The sequence below is a fragment of the Manacus candei genome, unplaced genomic scaffold (genome assembly GCF_025592945.1).
Source record: "Manacus candei isolate 608988 ecotype Guabito, Panama unplaced genomic scaffold, ASM2559294v1 h1tg000028l, whole genome shotgun sequence".
Classification (NCBI taxonomy): Eukaryota; Metazoa; Chordata; class Aves; order Passeriformes; family Pipridae; genus Manacus; species Manacus candei.
Genome location: NW_026138076.1, coordinates 385,153 through 408,423, shown reverse-complemented (window position 1 = coordinate 408,423; position 23,271 = coordinate 385,153). Strand labels below are relative to the sequence as shown.

Genomic DNA, 23,271 nt, shown 5'->3' with positions numbered 1-23,271 from the left:
GTGGCTTGGTTAATTGTTATTTAATCTTTTGCCAAAAATTACTTTTTTCTTCCTAGGTGGTACTTAGAATTGCAGCACTTGATGGATAGTGGAAGGTTGTCTGATTAGAGTCAAACTGCCTTGAGTTATCTTGAATCTTGATTCTTGTGGGATTCTTCTATTAAGATAACTACTAGTTCTATTATATCTTTTTGTGTTAGTTGATCACTTCAGAGATAAATAGCTGAAAATAGATCACTGTGTAGGTCAGCTGCATTTTAATTCAGTTTTCTTTTATGTTGACTCTTTATTTTGCACAAACCAATTTTAAATAGAAGGATCTGTATAGTTTTATATAATTTCTTATTTTTTGAGTGAGCTTGGAATGAGGCAAATTAAGTGATTATATGCATTTTAGAAATTGTGATTTAATCCTTATCATTGGTCAGACTCTTAGACTTCCAGCAGATCAACTACTGTGCATTTAGCATTTACAATTTCTTTTTCCCCAGAGATATGTTTTTGAGGACAAGTCTCTAAAAAGTGAGGAAATGAGAGAACTGCTAGAAATTAGGATAAATGAGTAGCATCTGAGGATGCTGGCCAGCTTCTTTCCTTCTTGCACACCACTGTAGTTAGTGGTCAGCAATGATATTGAGAAGTTGGGCAAGGTCATTTAACTTAGGAAATGCCCTAGCCTGTGTTTGCCACAAAACATGTTATTGTACCAGAAATTTGGGCCAATATTATAGAATACAGTTATTAGAATTATAATTCAGAAAAAATATCTTAACTTGATTTCAATTGATAAGAGACAAAATAAAGGAAACACTAGAAGAGGAGTATTAAAGTACAGAAAGATATTTATGGGAGATTACCATACTGCCAGAAATCATAAACATTACTTAAATTGAAATTCCTTTAGAATCCAGGTAGAACTAGCTGTTGCTTTACTAGGCAGAGTAGGTCAAATTCCAAGGTGAATTCCAGTTTAGTTATAGCTAGGGAAGGGACTTTTTTCCTAGCCTTATATAATAACAGCTGATGGGGATGCAAATGAAGGGTGTATCTACATGAACACCATAGATTACTTTGACCTTTGTAGTTTAACCAGCCAGATGAGATGCTTTTGGTCTGAAGATACATTCACCAATGTGTTGTTAACTCTGTACTTTGTCTGACTTACTCTGAGTTTCAGTAGATGCTGAAGCCATTGCCATGATGCGCATTTAGGTAAGGAATGCCTTGTACTCTTGAGATAGAAGCTGAGATAAGATATCCATTGCTGTTGTGTTTCTTGATGGAAGCTCAAATGATGATGCCATAACTTTTTGGATATTAGCCATTACTTTGTTCTTTGGAAAAGAATGTGTAATTCCACTGAAGACAAGCCTTTGAAGTTGTGATACTTGTTATTCGTTGAGAAGTTTTACTTACCCATTATGTATATGCTATTGGAATAGGAGTCTAAAGAAACACAGAAAAAACATATATTTAGTAAAGAATTGTGTTTCTGGATCAGGAGACTTAATGATCTACAAACAACTTTGCTTAACCACATATCTCTATAGGAACATAAGAGTATCAGTGTTTGCACTTACAAAAGTCTTAGGATTTACAAGCCAGAGCACTGACTTGGATTTGTGTTCAGAGCTGTTCAAAGACACACTTAACTGAGTTGCTGTTGGGAAACATCTTAAAATGTTACAATTTGTGTTCGGCTCCTAAATAAAATCACATAAAACTGCATTCATTAAGGAGCTCAAATGCATACTTAACTTGGCTTTCCAAATATCTTTGCAGCTTTTCCATTTGTAACACAAATTCAAAATTTCAAAAAGTTTCAAAGGAAAATGTCACTCTCAATGTAGGAAGCTGCTTGTATCACAATTTGGGACTACATTGTAACTACCTGAGTCACATAATGTAAATGTCTTCTGTGGAAGTTTCATTCTTCTTTTAAAGTATATTTCTGTTACTAACTCAGTGGTACTCTTGACAGCTATTGGCTTTCTTTTTTGATTTTTTTTTTTTTGTTTCGGTTTGATTTGGGTTTTTTTGTGGGTTTTTTTTCGTTTTTTTTTTTAGAATAGTCAATTTTAGGCTGTTTAAGTGGTCAGTGCTAATAACTTGGGCAGTGGTAACATTTTTTGAAGGTACAAAGGGCTAATAACTCCCATTAAAGCTGAAAATTTTCTTTGACTAGTGGACATGTAGGCTATGCAAAATGCGTTGTACTTGTGAACACGTGGCAGTACAGAAGCAGTACTGGAGAATTGTTGTAGCCACAATGTAGTAATTCACAGTACATGTACGTGCCTTTTTACTAGTGACATCCGACTCTTCAAAGTCATTAGAATGTTTCATTTTCTTGTAGGCTTGTGTTCTAGTAGAACTATTCAGTATATATCTGTCAGAACTTGTATGGCTTCCCTTGTTGAGAAGATAACCATATTAAAAATCACATTTGTGCTTTTCTGTATGTACTTTTCCAACGCTGATTCATTGCTGTTATTACAGGATATACATACAGTATTCTCTTATCATGTACACTTTTGTGTCTATTTGAACATTGCAAGAAAATTCTGAAGTCACAATTTGAACAGCGTTTTCTTCTAAATTGCAATATGTAGTTCCATCTGAATAACTATTCAGCTTTGGAAGACAGCATGTTATGTTGTTTATATGTATCCACTGGGATACACAGTCAAGTTGGAATAGTGTTCTCTTATTTCATGTAGTGTTGCAATAATGGCTTTAACACACGTGTTGGGTTGTAATTGGTAATAGTCTTCATGCAATAATGATTGTATCAATTCATACTGGGGTTTTTTTCCAAAAAACTATTCTATATAAGCATTTTTAAATTGTTTTAGGTGCCTTTTACAGTGAGATTATCATACTTTTGATTAAATACATGAGGTAATTAGAAATATGGCTTCTGTACCATAGATACAACAAGCTTGGGGTTCAGATTTTGCATCAGAGCTACGTATTGTTTCCTGGTGAGTTGGAAATAAGGGAGGTGGAGAGAGAGAAGTTCTACAAAATTCTGGAGAGCAAATTTAAATTTTTGTAATGGAAAAAATTATTTTTTAAAATTCTCTGAGCTACGCTATTAATGTAAAATTACCCAATACCTTTATTCCTATGAAGCTACCTATATAAGCAATGTTCTTTAAGTGTTCATAAACCCTTCAGTGAGTATTTAATGTTCAATGTGTTATGCTGTATTTAGCCTCAGGAAGACAGATTTTATCTTCACAACTAATACTTTTTTCTTTTATTGTTGTCTTTTATTGATCAGTAGTACTCCTGTTTTTGTTTCAGTTTGGCAGAACTGCAAAATACTAAAACTTTTATTTAATGCCAAGGGTAAAAGAATTCAAACTAGAATTTGTGCTGGAGGGATGAAGAACAAATCACTACTTGTGTCCCATTTCAGAGGTCATTTTTGTAATTTAAAACAACTGTGGAGCTGCAAGTTTAGATTTTTCATAATTTAATGGTTTATATCTGCAGGTTCATGGATTTGTCATTACTGCCTTATTTAGTCTGTATCATCACCATAATAGTCTATAATTTAATCTATTCAGTTTAAATGCTTTCTTTGTACTAGTAATTAATCCATGAAGATTAAAAACAGTTGAGCACTCTTTTTCATCATTGATAATAAATTGTTTTAAATCTAAGAACTTCAGATAAAGTATGTTTTTGTGAGATAAATGATACATTTTAAATATTAATTATAATAAATAATTTACTGAATATCTTTAGTCCTTGCACAGTAAATAGGTGAGAATTTTATTTTCACCTTTATATTTCACTGTTTGTGTGTTTAGCAGTGAAAACTGCAATGTCTTGTTGCCTTTAGAGTGTTTATATGGATTACTGCTTTGTGGCTCCACCTGCTGTAATGCCACAGGGCATGTCCAGTGGTGCAGTACACTACTGTCTTTCAGATCTCCAGGCTGCCTTAAAGTGAGTGGGGTCCAGTGCACTGCAGTGCAGAGGTTCTAGGTCCCAAAGGAGCCAAGCTGCTTTGGTGATGTGTGCGATCCAAGCTGGTCAGCCAGTTTTGGCAGGGCTGCAGAGTCGTCACTTCTGGAGTAGGAACTTGACATTTTTGGTAAGATAGGCCAACTAAGAGCTCTTTGCGGGGAAAAAGCCCAAACATAATAAATGCAGATTGATTAAAGACATTTAAGAAATAGGCAGCTTAATTCCACTATTTCCATCTGAACACAAAGGCTTATTTCTGTCAGATACAAGAACTCGTTTTTGGCTAACCTTTTATAGAGTGCGTTTTACCTTGAAACTCAGATTTTTAAAAACATCCTGTCAAACATCCCAGGCAACTGATTCTCGAACTTTTGTTTTAGGATAACAACCTCTGGTGTTAAAACAAATTTAAAGCAATTCTCAAAACTGTGTGTCAATGGGCTCATTAAAGTTTCTGTGGGTTGTAGTGAGCTGACCTTACAGTTCTGTGCTGGAGAAAGGAGGTTCCCTTCAACCCTCTCTTCCAGCTTCTGACACAGGGATGAGAAGCAAGGACATGACAGAGGAGTTTTCTCCCTCTGGTTGAGTAATGTTACATCTGCATCCAGCTGTCAGTAAAACTGTAGCCTAAACTGGAGCTGATGTTTGTACCTTCACCTCCCAGTCTCTCACTGTGTGGATGTTTGAGGGTTTTTTCCTCCCTTCCCTGGCTCAGTACTAGCCTTTGTCTGGCTCCATGCCTAGTCAGTTCAGGGAGTTAAACTATCCAAAAACTGTTTACTTCTGTAGGATTAGGATATAAATTTTTGTAGATGTATCTTTGTGTGCCAGCATCTGACTGGAAGTGTTTGTTAATGTGTCTAGACAAAGCACTTTCTAGAGAGCTGGTACACCTGATAGGAGGTGTAAATTCATGTGAGACTGGGTGTGACAGTGTATGCTATAATTAATACTTCTCTGATATGACACATTGAATTTATTTACCATAACAGCTAAAGTTAGGAGTGTTTGGCTAGGCATCCATGTGCAGTATTTCTTGTGAAGTGAGTTACGCTCTTGGCATGTATGTATGGAGGTTTTCTGGGTTGGGCAAACATGCACTCAACTGCAAGTCAGTGGGAATCCTGAAAAGTATACAAGTGGTGGCTAAGTGGGAAACTCAGGAGGGAGCAGAAGGTAGTAAGACAGGATGGTTACTACAGAAAAAGTTGATCATCATCTCTTAAAATAATGCAGATGCTACAGATAAAAGCAGGGGAGAGAGAACTTGGAGGAAGCTTCCTAAAATGCAATGGTCACAAGGGTTAGAATACCTGTGCTTTTTGTTAGCTTTTAGAAATGGCAACTCAGAGTTAGTGTTGGAAGAAATTGGATGTTGCTGTGTCCTCTGAATTTTTTCTTAGGTAGGCTTTTGAACGTGGGATAAGTATGAGAAAGAGGTTTGGTTGGTAAGGTTGTAATTTCACAATAATTTATTTTGAAAGTAATTTAATTTTCAACAACATTGCTACTTATTCTTGCATTCTATTTTGCCCCTCAGTTCTGTGCTTTTTCTAAGATGATTATTATTTAGTACTTTTACATAGAAAAACTTGCTGAATTGTTCCAGTGATTGACACTGCATTTCTCTAGAAATAAATTTCTCTCCTTAAGAACAGTTGAAAAGCAATAAATAAAGCATATGGCCACTGAATATCAAGAAAAAACTTCTCTAATGGCAGTGCATAGTGATCATTGATGCTAGAGTAATGTAGGGATTGTGTAGGAAAACCAAAGGTTCCTCATTAGATTATATAAAGTTAGCACATTACCAGTTAAAAATTGAGCAATATAAATAGAGCTTTAATTCAGTAATTTCATTACTTGTGAGTGGTTTAGTTTACAATTGTAATATTGTTTAATTTGCATTATAATGAAATGGCATAGGAAATCTTTTATCTCTTCCAAACTTCTGTTTTGCAAATATTTCATTGCTAAGCTTCCTCAATTATAATGCTTTTATTGAATTAGAAAATACTGTCTCCTTTCATTAGGGGCTTTGGAAAGATTCCTAGTTCTTTCACTGTGTAAAGTTTGGTGAAGTGTTTTCATTTCAGAGTTACTTTTAAGCAAGTACTGTTCATGTTCAGTTCAATCCATTACTACATTGCTTTTGACACCTGTAACTCACTAGAAGGCAAAATACTAACTGTTGAAAAATATTGGGTTTATATCTGTGTTAAATCAGCTTCTACAAGATAAACTTTGAAAAATGTATTCCTTTTTACATGTTCACAACTTTCAGCAGAAAGCATTTTTCTTCATTGCACAGATGGTTATTTTAGTCTGACTTGTGCTGGTGGCCGCTTTCCCAGTCCTTAGAGTATACAGTCATTGTGAAATGATCTGATTTATTTTCTATTTCCTGGCTCTCTATTTGAATCTCTTAAAATGTGTTCTGGAAGCTACTTCAGCATTCAACTAAAAGTTACAGTCTCCCAGTCTTCATACAGGCATCTTGATGGCCATTTTGACTACAGGTTAGGAGTGTTAATGGATATATGTGTTTTAATAATATCTACTGAAAGGATTCATATGTGAAGTTTGGAGATGCATTCTGAATTCCTGCCTCGTTGACTGCTGTCTTAGTGATGGTTGTTTTATAGCTGACTAGCCAAAATCATTTCACAGGACAAAACTTTTTCCACTTAGTGCTTACTTTCTTATTTTAATGGTAAAAACAGCTGTGATTTTTTTTTCCTTCTGTATAAAGAAGTTAGTACATCAACTTTAGTATCTATTGCTAAAATTCTTTGTAGTACAAAAGACAGACTTTGGGTTCGACTGCATTTATGTTTTGCAGGCTACCAACTGTGCATCTACTGCTAAAGGTCTCACCAATAAGTTAAGAGTCAGAGTTGTTTCTTTGCAGATGTTTGCCAAAGTCTTCTGCTACTTTATGGAGCAAAATGGAAAAAGGGCTTTCTGATCCAAGCTATATTCAACAAAGAAACATTTCAGCAGTGTTTCTGGAATAGGTGAAAAGCTGGGGGGAGTTTGGAGGTGTTTTTTGAGGGGAGTGTTATATTTTTTCTTGAGGTGCATTGTTTCAGATCACCTCTGTCTCTACAACTCTCCTGCTCAATCAAAGGAAGAGGGAGATGTGTTTTGTGAGGTGATTTGAGATGTCCATGATTCTTTCTAGAACCTACTTTTCAGCTGCTTGTTCTTCCAAGTTTTTTGTGTTAATTCCCATGGCTGTGTTTTTTAACACAGGGACTAACATTGCCTGTGTTAATTCCAAATTTTAGTTTTCTGATATGTAAGGGTTGGACAAGCAAAATGCATGTGTTCTAAGCAGGCATTGTTGATCATTTAAAAGAAAAGAAAAATCTGATATGGAGCAACAATCCCTTTGGGCTGTGGAAACACCTTCATGAAATCTTCAGATACATCATTTATATTGCAAAGTCATTTGTTAAAGGAGAGTTGAACAAGATAGGAATGAGTGGAGCTCTCATCTCAGTGGTAGCTCACTACTGTTTTCTTTTTAAACTTCCTAAAGATGGAAAAGTTAGCATATTTTCAGAATTACTTGCCTCATAGGAAAAATTATAGTCTTAAACTAGTAACTTAGAATTATTATTGATCACAAATAATATCCTGTGTCTAAGTAGTACATAATAGTCCATCTTTCACTGTACATTAATGCACAGAAACTGTGAAAGTGACTATAAAACATCTACTTTGAGGTGAATGCTTTATCGTGTTTTGTCTTCTTATGCCACATCTCTTAATGCTTCAAATAATGTATCGACTAAATATATTAATAGCAAGTTCTAAACTGCATTTTTTTTAAGATTATACTTACAACATTTTTAAGTGTGATGAAGTGTTTTTGGTTATATGGTGTGTTGTAAAATCCATCATTTATTGTACTAAACCTTTATGGTTGAGCAACTAACAGCCTCTGCAGAGAAAATACTAAATCAGCCTGACTGTAATTTGTACATCATACTCAAGAGAGAAATTTACCTTGTGCACAGATATTCAAAGGCTTCTACTTTAGACCTATTATTTTATAGGCAATGTCAGAAATATAATTTTTTTTACAGAACTGTAACTTTTATTTAGTTCAGTCAGTTCAGTCAGTTATATCTATTTTTGAAGTGGTTCTGGCTGCATTTTGAATAGCGTCTTTTTCTGTCAAAAGTACAGATAAATTAATAAATCTTAAGATGAAGTAAATTATAACTAAGATGCAAGTTACTTTAGTGCTACCAAGGCTTATAATTTGGTTATTTGCGTTGATTTAGATGTTTTATGAACCTCATGGTTTGTTTTTTTAATTTCTCCATAAGTCTGAAATTGGTCTGTCTTTTCTTGCTGCTGATGTTATGCCTTATGTTCACTTTACATTAACTATTAATGATTTTTTATAAGCTCCTTCATTTATTTCTTTATATATTATTACTATTTTTCTTCCTGCATACATTTCTGAAACCAGGAAGGATGTTGAAATAAAGGTGTACTTTATTGGGTTTACTGAATTAATCCTCTACCTACTATTTTTACAGATAATACTTACTATTTAGGTTGAAACCTTTTTGTCTTTGAGTAGAAGTGAGAGTAGTTTCAAACTGATTTTAATGTTTCAACTAAATTTTACTAGCTTTGCAGGCATTCCCATTAGTAGATGATAATTATTATTATTACCACCACACTTACAGTCTTGCAAATGTGTCTCATGGTTTTCTGTTACATGTTGTGCCTTCCTTGATGGAAAGATTCCTTGAAATACATACACATTTTTTAAGAGTACCCAGGCTTCCTTGGTTTGTATGTGTGTTTAAAAAAAAACCAACACTGTTTCGTTTGTTCAGTCATCTAAGTTATCACAGCTGCAGCCAAGGGGCAATTTTCTTATTTTCTTCCTGTAAGATAGCTTAATGTAGTTGACTACAGAACTATATTTTCACAAGAGCAATTGCTCTTAGCTGACACTCTAGTGCATGTCACAGGCATTATTGGCACATAAAATAGCAAATTCTCAGCAAATACTTTTAAGTATTTCTTTCCCCTCATAGTTTTCACCATTCCAGTGATCAGTCTTCACCTGGGATTGTGTAGCATACATAGTATGTTGATCACACTTTGCAGTTGACATATAAATTTATATCTTGCAAGATTCCTTGGGTAAATGTGTAGTTTAACGTCTGTTGCTTGTGGAGCAGTGGGCACCAGAGATGACTTAAGATGACCCGCAGAAATAACGGCAGGAGAAGGAATGGGATCTCCTTTTGGCATCAGAACTTGTTACCTTTGTTAACAATTTAAGATCGGCTTCAAATTCCCTCCATCAAACTGGAAATGGAAAGATTTTCAGGTGTTTTATTCAGCTGTCATGACTCTGTATGTGAGATGATAGAGTGACTCAAAGCCAGAGCTCTTAGAAATAAACGTGCCTGCACATTGTTTGTCTAAACCACAGAGGCTTGAGACAATCTTTGAGAAACCTGAAGAAGAAAACTGCTTAGAGTAATATATAGTTGTGTCAAAATGATGCAGTTTTCTTGAATTACTTCTGTATTTTAGTTTTTCTTATTCATAATGTGTTTTGAAGTATTAATCCTTGTCATTAGATGATGGTAAATTATATGCATTGGAGGAAAGAGAGGTGTGGGGGTGTGTTTGGTTTATGGCTATTGTAAAGGATGTTTGAAAGACGTTGTAGACCAGAAAGAAATCTCATAGTGTCAGTTTTAGGTGCAGAAATAGTTATCCAGCCTGAAGATGTAATTGGTGTAAGTGAAGAAGTGCAGGGACATGTTGCGTTTGCTGGATGCACTTGATAGAGGAGCTGTCTGAAACTGAAGTGACTGTAGCAGAAGCTGTGGCACAGTCTGACAGAGCGAATAAATTTCCAGGACAAGATGGTGCAACTGGAGAGCTTTTAAAAGAACTCAGGGATGAAGAAGTCATATGATGAATGTCTGAAGTCTTTCTTAGAATTAACTTGATTTTTGAAGACTGGAGGGATGACAAATGCTCATTTTTGTAAGTGCATCACCACCTACATGTTTCCAAGTCTGATGTTTGTGTTGAACAAATCAGTAGAATCTATAATAAATTATTGGCTACCTGGATAAAGATACAGGTACCATGTAAAATTTACATCATCTCTAATGGGAAGCTCTTCCCCACAAGTCTTTGGAGTTCTTCAGAATCAGCAAAATATTTACAAGAATGATCCAGTATAATGAGACATAGATGCTTTTCTAGAAGGTGTGTCTCAGTCCCTTGCCAAAGGCATTTGATGAAAATACCCTGTCAGTCTTCAGTGGAGGATCATTGTATCAGTAGTTAGCTTGCTAAAGGGTATAAGAGAGTGTGGAAGTAAATGGTTCTCCTTCTCAGTGAAGGGGAGTCATTGAGACCTGTAATGCGCAACTTATTTCTTAATGACCTGTAAAACTGTGAGTAAGGGGTTGATATAGTTGGCTGAGTTGATTGATGTAATGAAGATGAGGGTAAAACAAAGAATTTTGGAAGAAGTTTATGAAACTAATTGGGCAATAAAATGGCAGCAGCAGCACATTGTAGAAAAAAATGAAAAATGTATCAGGGTGAAAACGATTCTGTCATAATATATAGGATGATCGGCACTGAGCTGACCAGGAATCTTAGATTCTTGGCACAAGTGATAAAGGCAGATCAGGGAAATTGTAGGAAACAGACATCATTATTCCACTATGTAGATTTGTGACTTGTCTGTGTGTTGAATACTGTTTCAATTCTGGTGGTCTTACCTCACAATTTTGAGTGTAATAAAGCTGGAAAGAGCTCAGAAATGCTTAAGGTGGCACAAATGACTTTTGTGTAAAGAATAATTAAGTAAAGCATGGGGTTTACATCTGTAAGGAGACATTTAATTTTCTACATAATAATGCTAAAGAGAAGGTTTAGCATTAGGGAGGGATTGATTACACATGGTAGAGAGGGCAGGTAGGGATTGATTACTGCGTGTTTCACTGTAAGAATTGAGGAACATCAAATAAAGCTGTCAGAAGGTGTTTTCAAAACGAGTGAGATGAGGCATTCTTTATGGAATGGAGCATTGTACTGCGAAGCCTCTTGTAAGGAGTGTTGCCGATACCACCAGAGAACTATGTAGCTCTATAGAAAGCAGGTCCTTCTAAGTAAGGAAACATCAAGCTATGCAAAGGATTTCCTACCTTGAGGATAATTTGCATCTGCTGACTGTCTGTGCTTGGAGGATAGGGTACTTGGCTAGATGGGCCTGATCCAGTTATTTCAATGAAAGAGGGGATTCATAGTTATGTGTTCCTTAGAGAGAAGAAAGGATAGATAGGAATGCTTGCTGAGCTTATTTGCAGATGTTTTAAAAAGATTACATTGAGAAGTAGGATGAAAGTGTGAAGAATGGCTGGGAAAGGTGGCACAACCTGGGAGAAGTGAGTGTGTGTGTGTGTGTGTGTGTGTGTGTGTGTGTGGCTGGAGGTGGCAGGGGAGGAAATTGGAAACAGGCATGTGCTGCCTGGTTTGGAAAACCAAAATGGGTACAGAAGAGAAGAATGTCGAATGTACAGATTTGTTCTTTAATACTTAATTTTCTACTACACCAATTGGGTTTTTCCATTAGAACAATCCTAGACTGATATATTTATTTCAGATATTAAATATGTAAGCTTGCATGGTACTTAGGACATATAACATAGAAAATCCTCTTTTTCTCATTGGTAATGTTTAAGCAGTGCTGTTGTATACACCTCAAGACAATGAGCTAGGCATTGTAGTTTGATATACAGGCTGCTAAACAAAAATATTTATGCCAGAAGTGTAAGCTACAGCAAATAATTTTGTTACCATACTTATAATATATTGTTCTTGTCTCGTTTTGTTTACAGGATTTTGAGTAACAATAAAATAACAGAGTTGAAGAATGGCTCCTTCTCTGGATTACACCTTCTTGAAAGATTGTAAGTACTTCTTAAAAAGCTATTTTCACTTTAAAAATTAAGTGATATACTGTTTAGGTTCCATTAATAATTCTGAGAACAAAATGTCTTAAAGGACATCAAGATAAAGAACATATATTTCTTTGTGTTTGAAGAGTTAACATAGTTAAGCGTTCTCTTTATGAATGGCATGTAACAGCAAAAAGGGATTATCTCACCTGCAGGTGAGAGGGCAGCTTCAGTGGGAAGTTCGCTGGAATGATATGACGAATGGATTTGCTTTGTTGGTGGTGGTTTTGTAATACAAAAGCTTATGTTATTAAAAAAATTACTTCTTTAATTTCTTTTCTTATGAAGTGTCAAACCCTTTGTCAAACAGTTGCAAAGTATATTTGTAGGGGAAGCGGATGTATTAGAGCCTCTAAAAGAGGCTAGATTTATGATGTTTGTTGTTGACATATATTTTAAGTTTTAGTGCTTACGTCGCAACTTTGGTATATACTGAATGTACGGGGGGCAGGAGTGAGTCTGATGGGAGTAGCTTCTTGGATATCTTTTGCTTCCTGTTTTCACTTTCCCTTTCAGATGACATATTGCCTACGGGATAAGAAGCAGCATTGTAGCTTCTGTTACAGTCAGCTTTTTTCCAGCTGGTAGAAGTTCAGGATTGGCAGGTTGATCTACCTGGGAGCAGGCATAAACTTTAGAGATAAGGGTTTTTCTAGGCCATTTGACTGGGAAAGTAGCCAGTTTCATAATCATCTCACAGCATCTAGGAAGAGTTCCAAACGACTTTTGACTTCAGGGGATTAAAAGTATTTTATTCTTCCTCTAAAACTTCAGGGCTCCAATCCCAGTCACCTGACCTAAATAAATTCAAACACTTCCACCACTTCCTCTCCCACGTACCAGAAGAAAGATTTGTCTTTGCACTGGCAGATGAGCTTTATTGGAGAAGTAAGCTGTTGTGCCAAAGAAGCCAGGCTATCAGCAGTGATGGCATTTGCTTAGGTAATAAAGGCATCTGCTGACAGTTGTTATTTGTTGAAACTCATTACAATTTTCAGACAGGAAATACTTGAAACTCTAGTTAGATTGAGATGATAATTTATATTTTCTCCATGAGTCCAAATCCTAATTTTCTTTAAAATCATAGGAATGTGGCTTTCTTCCATTTAACTCCTGTGATTTGTAAGGTTTTTTTAATATATTTTGTAAGGGTTTTTTTTTAGGTTATTTTAGTATCTTCTTTCATGAAAAGGCAAAGACATCAGGAAGGCATCATTTTTGGAGCATTTAAAGTGAGCTGGGATAGCAGTAATTTAGAAGGTATGGTGGTCTCATCTGAATGAGAACTCTTTTTATATGCACTGCTGTAGGAGTTAGTGCATCAGCAAAGGATTAATAATGGCCAAGTGTCTTCATCGTAAACGGAGGGAGAAATTGTGTGATACACTAGTTATTAATGATTATTTTTTGTTGTATGTGTAAGACTTATTTAAAAGCAATAGATATTTAGCTGTAATAAAAGTAAACTTTTCTGCCTTAAGTGCTCTTGGACAGAAACTACTATTTTACCTAAAATAATTTTTCAAACTTAAATGGATAATCAAGAGTAAAAGGAAAATTAGTTGAAAGCCACAGAAACTATTTTAAACATTCACATTATGTTGAACATAACTCAGTTTCAAATGGTTTTCCTTAATTTTCATTGTGATAACTAACAAACCTTGAAAATTGCATTTTTTTGACAGTTTCTTGCTTATTTTTATTTTTTTCTTGTTACTCATACTTCGTATTGTCTCCTTATGAGTGTTTTCTTTCTTTGTAGATGAGTTCTTTTCCCCATGTTTAATTTATGAGATGAAATGGAGATAACAGAAATAAATTCAGTCAGCATTTAAATAGTTAATTCAGACAGTATCATTGTCATTTAACATTACTGTTTACTAGGAGAGCAATTTTATATGCATTTCATTTATGTTTGTTCCTTTTTTGTGATGTTGTACTTGACAGCAAAAATATTCGCCATTTCTCTTTAGTGGTTTTCAGGTAGACTTTAGATGTATTGATATATTTAACTAAGGCCTCTGAAAAAAGTAAATTAAATGAATGTCAGGAACATGTGTCTGCATAATAATTGACTGAATTTTAATCAATAATCACAACTTCATAATTCATCTGGTAATGTACTAAACTTGTTTAGTTCTTGGACATTTTAATAAAAATTTGCCTTTTTTGAAATGGTTTCTGTTATTTTATTAATTTTTCAGGTAAACTTGGATATATGGTGTCTACAACTGGCAAGTTCTTGCACTTTAGGTTATCGTTTTACTCAAATGTGATATCTCTTGACTTTATCCCCGTCTGACAATTCTTCACTGTTACTATTGAAAGGGGGAGATTGTTTTATTTGTTGCTTGTATGCACCAAAACTGTGAGGAAGTACATTAAAAATGGTGGCCCCAAGTAGCAATTTCAAATCTATTTGTTAATAATTTTTTTTGTATATGTTAACTTATGAAAGTGTGAATTTGTTAATCCATTATTTTGTGAAGAGGTGGATAAGCTAACCAAAATAAGAGTTTTATTTTACTGGAGGGTGAAAATGTGCTGGTTTAAAGGTAAACCGGTGGGGGAAATGAACCCAACTCAAAAGAGAGATTATAAATCAGAATAAGAATTTAATAAAATAATACAATAAGTACGATTATACAGACAAACAATTGGTTTTAACCCACAAAACCCAAATGTATAACCCAGCACCCTGGGGCATGAACAGAGTGGTGTTTGTTTGGCCCCCTGAGTCCAAAGTAAAAGGAGAGGGGAAAACCTGTTGGTGGGAGTGGTGGTTGTAGTCCAGTCAAAAGTGGTGGTTGCAGTCCAGTCGAGAGCGGTGGTCTGCAGTCTTCCTCTGGATCCCACAAGTGGTTAAAAAAGTCCGAAGACTCCAAGATTATATGTTCTCCAGTTCAGGCAGGAATGCCCAGCACTTCCCTCAGGGCGGGGAGTTCCACAATGGGTGTGAGGACAGGAGCGCCCTCCTATCTCACAGGCCTCTTAACACCTAGTTTATAGGTTGAGGAGTCAGGCTGCTCTGGGTAGAGGGTGTAAATAGTCTATTGATACCAGTTTCTGGGAAATGGCATGGAAGGCTATAGAATACACAGTTTTGGGTTACACCCATACAGTGATGAGCTGCTCCCATCTGTTCTAACTAGGACAGAAATGTTTGTTAATTATAGTAGGAAATGACTATGCTATGTCTATATCTACTTTTGCAGGAAAGAAAGCATGCAAATAATAGTAATCAGGTCAAAGACTTCAACTGTGCTAAGTGGTAATAAAAGTGTCTGTACAAAAATATGCTAAATATTTAATGTCCTGTGACATTGTTATGCTATATTTTGATATTAGTTCAAAATTCAACAAAGGCAGATGCAGGGTCCTGCACGCATTCACGAGTACAGGCATGGGACCAACCTGCTGTAAAGCAGCTCTGCAGAGAAGGACCTGGGGATCCTGCTGGACAACAAGGTGTTCATGAGCCAGCAGTGTGTCCTTGTGACCAAGAGGGCCAGTGGTATCCTGGGGTGCATTAGGAAGAGCACTGCCAGCAGGTTGAGAGAGGTGGTCCTACCCCCCTGCTCAGCCCTAGTGAGGTGCACCTGGAGTGCTGTGTCCAGTTCTGAGCTCCTCAGTACAAGAAAGACATGGAGCTCCTGGAGAAGGTTCACTGGAGGGGTATGAACGTGATTAAGAGACAGGAGCATCTTTGGTACAAGGAAAGGCTGAGGAAACTGGGCCTGTTCAGTCTCATGAAGAGATAACAGAGGGGACCTCATCAATGTCTATCAATATCTGAAAGGAGGGTGCCAAGAGGATGGAACCAGGCTCTTCTTGGTGGTGCCAAGCAATGGGACAAGAGGCAATGGGCAGAAACTGATGTACAGGAAGTTCCACCTGAATATGAAAAGGGGTTTCTTTACTGTGTGGGTGACCATGCACTGGAGCAGACTGCCCAGAGTCTCTCTCACTAGAGATATTCAAGAACCATCTGGATGCAATCCTGGGCAATGTGCTCTGGGATGACCCTGCAGGGAGGTTGGACCAGATGACCCACTGTGGTGCCTTCCAACCTTACCCATTCTGTGGTTCTGTGAAACAAAAAAATTGAGTCATGAACCTCTGTTGTATTTGCCTGCGTAAAATCTACACCCTATAGAGGTGTGGGAAGGATTGGAAGACTTTTGTGTAATGTTAAATCTATTTCTGCAACTTCTTACTTTGTCTTCTTGCCTCACTTCCCTTTTGAAAAGGCATTCCATTATAGGAAAAGTCCATGGTAGCTCATATGTTTCCTGTTTGACATTGATTTTCAAATTGTGTTAAGGAAGAAAAGATAATATATCCAATGATAGTTGAGAAAGCTAAATAATGTATACATATTGGTATGTGTATATATGCATAGTTTGTTTGTGCCTGCAGGATGCTTTATTAATAATTAAGACAGTATTCATTGTGCTGAGACAGAAAGCAGTAAATTTTTAAGTATGTATACATGCACTCAGTCGGTTAGAACTTGGTGCTGATTACACGAAGGTTGTGGGTTTGAGCCCCATGTGGGCCATTCACTTAAGAGCTCGAATCAGAGATCCTTGCAGGTCCCTTCCAACTCAGAAGATTCTGTGATGCTAACTTTTAAATCATAGACAACTAGCTACTAAAACATTTCATTTTAAAGTCTAATGGAACAAAAGGATTTTTTTTTCAACCATAGTTAAATTTAAGTAATCTTTCATTAGGATATTTTTCACATCTTAACAAGAACATTGGATGTGGCATTGAGGCTCTTAAAAATGTTTTTGCTTGTTAGGAAGTTGCTATTTGCCCGCTTAATCATGGATTTGATAAAGGACTGTTCCATTTGGACACAACAATATCTTTTATAATGGAAACGGTTAAACAGAGGGTTGTGTGATGGTAAAATCAGCATCCTTTGAGGTTTTCAGGGCTTTACTGTACGTAACAGTGGGGCAGTTCATCTGATTTAGTTGTACTTTGTGCCACAGTTTGAACTACATGACTACCCTCAACACACTCCTTAAAACCTAAGTTTTTCTACTGTTGTAACATCAGTTAGTCACCTTCACTGATAAATTTGGGGCATCCTTACTTGCATTCTTATTTAGATCTAGGAGAAAATTTAGAATCTTTCAATAGGTTCTCAGTGTCAGATTGCTTACTACCCCTTTTTTTTTTTTAGCAGTATTTTTAATTGCTAGACAAAAGATGTAGTTACTGTAAGATAAAAGATGTTACCCTAACTCAAATCCTCGTCTTTTGGGTTTTTTTGGACAGGTTTTCTTCTATTTGGGCAAATAAGTATATCTTGTCAGTTGAACTTTGCCAAGGAAATTTAAAATCAAAGTCTGAGATGATTAATTTTCTGTTGCTAAAACTATTTATAAGTATTTATAAGCATAAAAACAATGAAAACTTCAAATCCAAATGCAACTTCCTAATGAGATTGTCTCTCTCCCACCCTTTTATGTGAGAATCATGTAAGTGTGTTTGATTTAACCATTACTGTAATTTCTTCATGTCAAAACTGCTCTAGATGCTGGAGTCCTGGTAGTTGTACCAACCTGTGTGTGAATATCTTTTACTGTTTCTGAAGGGCTGCCAGACATGTCACTGTTAATTTTGACATCTTTAGGTATCTCTTATTTCACAGTTTTCCTTTCCTAATACTTTTTGGTAGATGGATGCGTAGCTAGTGCCTACAAAGGACTGCCACTGGGAGGGATAAAAAAAAACAAAACAGAGACTCCCCGACTGTTGTAGTTGCAGATTGAGAAAATTCCAACACTTTGGACATTCATCTCTATGAATCCATTGCAATGGATTTCAGAAAGAGCTTTATCAGGGAGTACTCTTTGACTTTGTGGAGTGAAATTAAAGATCAGTGATAGCCTAGACTAGTGGATTTCCAAGGCATGTTGTCAAGGTTTTTCTCCCTCAGTGTTTTCAACAGTGAGATTTTAAGTGGGAGTTACATGATTTTAAGCTGAAATTTTAAAATATGAACAGTAAGTATAATTTTTCTTCTCTACTCCAAAGACTGTTGGTAAATAAACAATTAATAACGTTTAATATTCTCAGATTTGTCATGGTGTGGTACTGTGTTTAAAAGTCTGCTGAAAGAGCCAGTTCTTCAGGCTCCTGATACTGCCATTGTACAGGGCAAGAAAATAAAGTTGGGATAAGAGAAGTGTGTATATGAAAATTAATTTAATGTATTGCAAGGTAAATTTAAAGTATTTCAAGTATTAAAAATTTTTATTTACAGCTTCAAGTTTGATCCACATGCCATGACATTGTTGTACTATGATTAGTTAATCTGTCTGCAGGAAATGCTGTTGTGAAATCTTGGGATGAATTATATTTTCAGTCATGCATGTCTCTGTGATGGTAGATGTTATCCTCTTGTACTGTTCTCTTTCAGGAAGAATTAATGTTGTAGTAGATTTAGGAGATGTTTTTTCTACTCTTGCATATTAAAACAGCTTTTAAATGAAGTCACTAATTTTCCTTTTGAATGCAAAATGTTCAGATATTACCAAGGAATGAGAAATTTTACTTGTACTAATACGTGTCTGTGAAGTTTCAGATAGTAGTCTAATAAAAATCTTCGGTGAATAAGGAGGTAGAAATAATTTTAGCATTCATGCAGTGATAAAGTTTGTTCAAAACCATATAATGCTGTCAGCTGCTTTCTGTGACCTTTCAAATTAAGCTGTATCTTCAGAATATCTCAAGTTGGGAGTTAAAGATCCTGTATCACTTGTAAAGCAATTTAATGCCATGGTTACTTTACATTTCTCCTTAGAGTCCCTGGGAATTTAAGATTTAATAATCTGCTCTGGAGTTATTTCACCAGCTTTGTTTGGGATCTTCAGCCAGGGCTTTGCTTTTGTGCCAGCAATGTAGGTGGAAATTTGCAATGTTGTGTCATCAGTGTATTTTTAGGATCATGTTTTGCTCCTTTTGGTAGATGTTGGGCACTACTGAAGTACTGAAAGTTGGATAGACTAAAGAAGACAACATTGTGCTAAACAGTATCGTACTGTGTAATGAGCAAATGTCTCACCCTGTGTAACTGTAAGCTATTCAGACACAGTGGAAAAGTATCTTTGACTCTATACTCTTTCATGTGATATGAACTGATAGTATATTTAAGGGAATACATGCTGTTTCTATTCCTCCTTATAGTTAAAATACAGATTTTCAAATTTTGAAAGATGCTACATCAAAGAAAGTAAAAATGTGGGTTGTTTTTTTTTTTTCTTGGAGATTCTCAAATAAATTAAGGCAAGTTTGGTGTATCTTCATGCATGTATATCTGTTTTAAAGTGTAATTTATGGTACATGTAATGTCTTAATTTTTCCCCACAGGGATCTTAAGAACAACCTTATTAGTACTATAGATCCAGGAGCTTTTCTGGGGCTTTCATCTCTGAAAAGACTGTAAGTACTATATCTAGCTAGTCAGTTTAAACAAAACAAACACAACAACCCTCAGAGAGAGTAAGTCTTAGGTTCTGGAAATTTAGACAGCAAAGCTATTATATATTAAAAGTTGAATATATATATATGCTGTCTAAATTTATACACACACTCATGCACACATGTGTAAAACAAAGCCTGCTTTCAGTCTTATGACTGAAGAACATCCGCTGCTTGTGGCTTGGCAGTCGCACTGTTCTCACTGACAGTCTCTTGTACTGTTCCTTTCTTCTTATATTTCAGTGGCTTGAAACATCACTGGGTGAATGTTTATTCAGAGCTTTGATGCCATCAAGTCTTGTTTTGTTAAATGCTAAACTCCTTACGATTTTTTTTTTCCATAGGGCAGAGTGGAACATAGAGTCCCTTACTATTAATATTATGCTGAAGTTACTGTGCTGTTAATGCTGCTTTATTGAAGGTTATGCCAAAATTCCCATTAACACATTTTTGGGGGATTTATGCCTTGACTGTAAAAGTTCTGTACCAGATGAAACTAGAAAAACAAGATTTTAGCATGCTGGCTTTTCTTTTCTTTTTTTACCCTTATTTTTTTTTTTTAACACTCCAGATTTTTGGAATGTCTGTAACAACTTTTAAGTCTTGGTGATTTTGCCACTACCTCCTTCCCACCCCAGCTTTTCTTAATTTTTTATGGTATATATGTTGATTTGTCACTGATCAGATGATCTGGTTCACTTAAAAGGAAATAATGCTGGTAATTGCACTTTTGAATGCCTTAAAAATAAAATTGAAGGACTAGTTCTAGATCATTACTACTTGCAAGCTTAATTTTTATTCCTTTAAGAATGTTTGGCAATTTGATTTAAGACCTATATTGAAAAATATATAACACTTAAATATTTATCTAGATATAAATATAGAAGTAGTCTTATTTATGTATAATAAATGCACTAGTATAGGTCTCTGACGTTAAAAAATTAAATGATGTGGCACATGTGATGATATGCTATATTAATATGAAAGTTTATTTGGTAGGGATGTAAGCCTATCCTTTTCTAAGAGAATTTCCCGATAAGGCTCAGCCTGTTGAACTGTATGTGGGCAATTATAATTACTTAAGAAATGGATTAAGGAGTCTATATGCATGTGTATACAGCTATATAGCAGTACCTTGGGGGTTTTGCTGAAAAAGACCAAATATATATGTGGTGCAATCTGTTACTCATGAATCTTAGTTCATATACTTCTGTTAGCAGACTGTATGTCATTTGAAAATAAACCAGTTCATTCTAATTTTTCCTTTTTCCTATTTATAGAGACTTAACTAATAACAGAATAGGCTGCCTGAATGCAGATATATTTAGAGGACTTGTAAACCTTATTAGATTGTAAGTATAATTTGCTTTATATAAATACACCTAAGTTTTAGCTTTATGTAAGTTAACATTCTTTGTTTCAAGCGGAGTACTTTGTTTAAGTGTGGGTTGAAAGACAGACAGCTTTGTTTCTCAGTAGCAAGCTTAAAGAGCAGTGGGGCCAACCCAAACCATACTATTCCGTGCTCTGTTGACCTTGGCAACAGTTTTCCACTTTCTCAGAAGGTATAGCAGGGGAGGTGGAAGTGACTAGCAGACTGTACAGAATATTTTCCTTAGAAAAATATTTCAGAGTTTTAGAATCTTTTAATATCCATGCCCTGTAACATGGCATCGGTGTGGGTATGTTTTGCTGGCTTTCTTGCATGTTATGTAGTTCTTCATTTACTTTAGAGGATAACACGTATGATTATGAAATGTTTCCTTGCCCTGGTTTTTGGCTTCTTTCACACAGTGCTTTCACTGATATATTTTATTTATATATATATATACATATATATACATATATATATATATATAGGAAGTGGTATGTATAATATTTTTTAAAAATATTCTAATTGATCAAACATGCTTCTTATAGCGTGTTAATAGGAATACATCAGTTCACTGTGAACAGAGAAGTTTTCAAACTTCTTGAAAGCTATGCTCAACATGTGCTGGTTGTTGCTTTAAATAAAAATCAAGTATTTGCATTCACTTTTTTTTACAGTCTTAAAATTCTTCAGCTAAAACAGAAGTATTGGGGAACAGTTTATTTTGGGATATTTTGCTAAGCTATTGACACCTGATTATTATTCTTACAGTCTTGTGAACTATGAGAGAGTGTCATAATAGTATATTGTAGTTTTTAATAATAGTGTTATCTTGAAGAGGGTGGGCATTTTTTATTTCATATGTTGGTTGTTTGATCATAAGTTAAAATCATGATACTTTTATTTCTCAGGAATCTTTCTGGAAACCTGTTTTCTACAGTTACGCAGGGAACGTTTGATCATCTTGGTTCACTGAGGTCTCTGTAAGTACTTACTGCATCCAATCTTGATTTGCATGATCCCTTGTGTTCTTAACAAAAAACCATATTATATACACTAGCTTTGTTTTGCATTTTTACTTTTAATCCTCTTAACTGTTTTTTCTTATCTGAATAAGCACTTGGCAGGTGTATGTATGTACAGATATTTGGGTCTTTGTACAACCCCCTTCAAAAGCTGCTCGCTATTTGTTACATAGTTCTGAAAGAACAAAGCTCTATTGGCATCTGGGCTTCCAAAAGTTTTATTCTGAATTTATCATTTATAGTAAATAAATAGCATTTTATACCTCTATAACAAGGGGAACAAATACTTTTAAGAAAGATCTTAGTCTCTGAATAGCAGTATAGTTTTGTAACATGTAACAGTGGGTACATCTCCACCTCATGTTATTTTGCTCTCTTAGAGTCATGAGTTGTAAGGAAGAAAGTAAATGAAGAAAATTCAGTGCTGATGATTAGCTTGCATTTTTTCCTGGTAGTCATGACAATTGGCTTCCTGTACTGACTTTCTCAGAAGCTTTGATTTCTGGCTTTGACACTTGAGTTAATTTCTTTTTTATAAAAGCAAATGTTTCTTTTCCTCCTCCAGCTTTTAATTGTAAGTTTTTATTCCTGGTGTTTTAATTGTGTATGTAAAGATTACTGTCCAAGAACACCACAGATCAGACAGGAGAACCTGGATATAATCCTTGACATTAAAAATGTGTGTATCTGGAGGAATTCCTGTGAACAAACACCAAATGAAGTTTCACAGGAATGTTGATTTCGGGTTTGAAATGTTCTGCCTGTGATGTTGTATTGTCCTCTAGACATTGGTAAATGAAAAAGAAGTTTTCACTAGACATAAGAAACGGTGTAGACATAGCCATATGTTTTGGTATATTTTTAACTGTTTCTAAACAGATAAAATACTAATTTCTAAAATCAGTTCATATTAATGTCTTTTAATTTAGCTGACTTCAACAGACATCTGTGGGGAGGTTTGGTATAACCTTTTAGTAGAAAGTACTAACTTAACAGAGAAGACTCTATGAATCAGTTAAAAACCTTATGATTTTTATATAAAGCAGACTAAAATTGTTTGAATAGTGGTTCTGGAAAGAGAAATGGGTGAGAAGCTGTTTCTCTTAATTTTACTGTTAAAGCATTTGATAAAATTAAGCAATGAAGTGTGCTCTTAATTTATGATGCATATGCATGAACACCCTCCATGAACAAAACTGCTAGAAATTTTTTCATGTGCTAGTATTAGATGTTCCTCAGTTATGGAGAGAATTCCTTTTTTTCAGGGAGTATATTCTTTTGTTCTCAGATCACAGTTTGCAGAGGATTAGAGTATATTCTAGTGGGTAGAGGCAGGCAACTCCACTGTATTCTGGAGTTTCACTGC

General features: G+C 35.4%; 1 protein-coding gene across 1 annotated transcript in view; it reads left to right on the top strand.

Annotated features, from left to right (window-relative positions):
* ADGRA3 (adhesion G protein-coupled receptor A3) overlaps positions 1–23,271 on the top strand; it is a 55,726-nt gene that overhangs the window by 2,271 nt on the left and 30,184 nt on the right. Inside the window, exons 2-5 of the mRNA XM_051790809.1 lie at positions 11,889–11,960; positions 19,398–19,469; positions 20,789–20,860; positions 21,792–21,863. Of these exons, the coding sequence (XP_051646769.1) occupies positions 11,889–11,960; positions 19,398–19,469; positions 20,789–20,860; positions 21,792–21,863 (288 nt within the window). The remainder of the gene's footprint in view (positions 1–11,888; positions 11,961–19,397; positions 19,470–20,788; positions 20,861–21,791; positions 21,864–23,271) is intronic.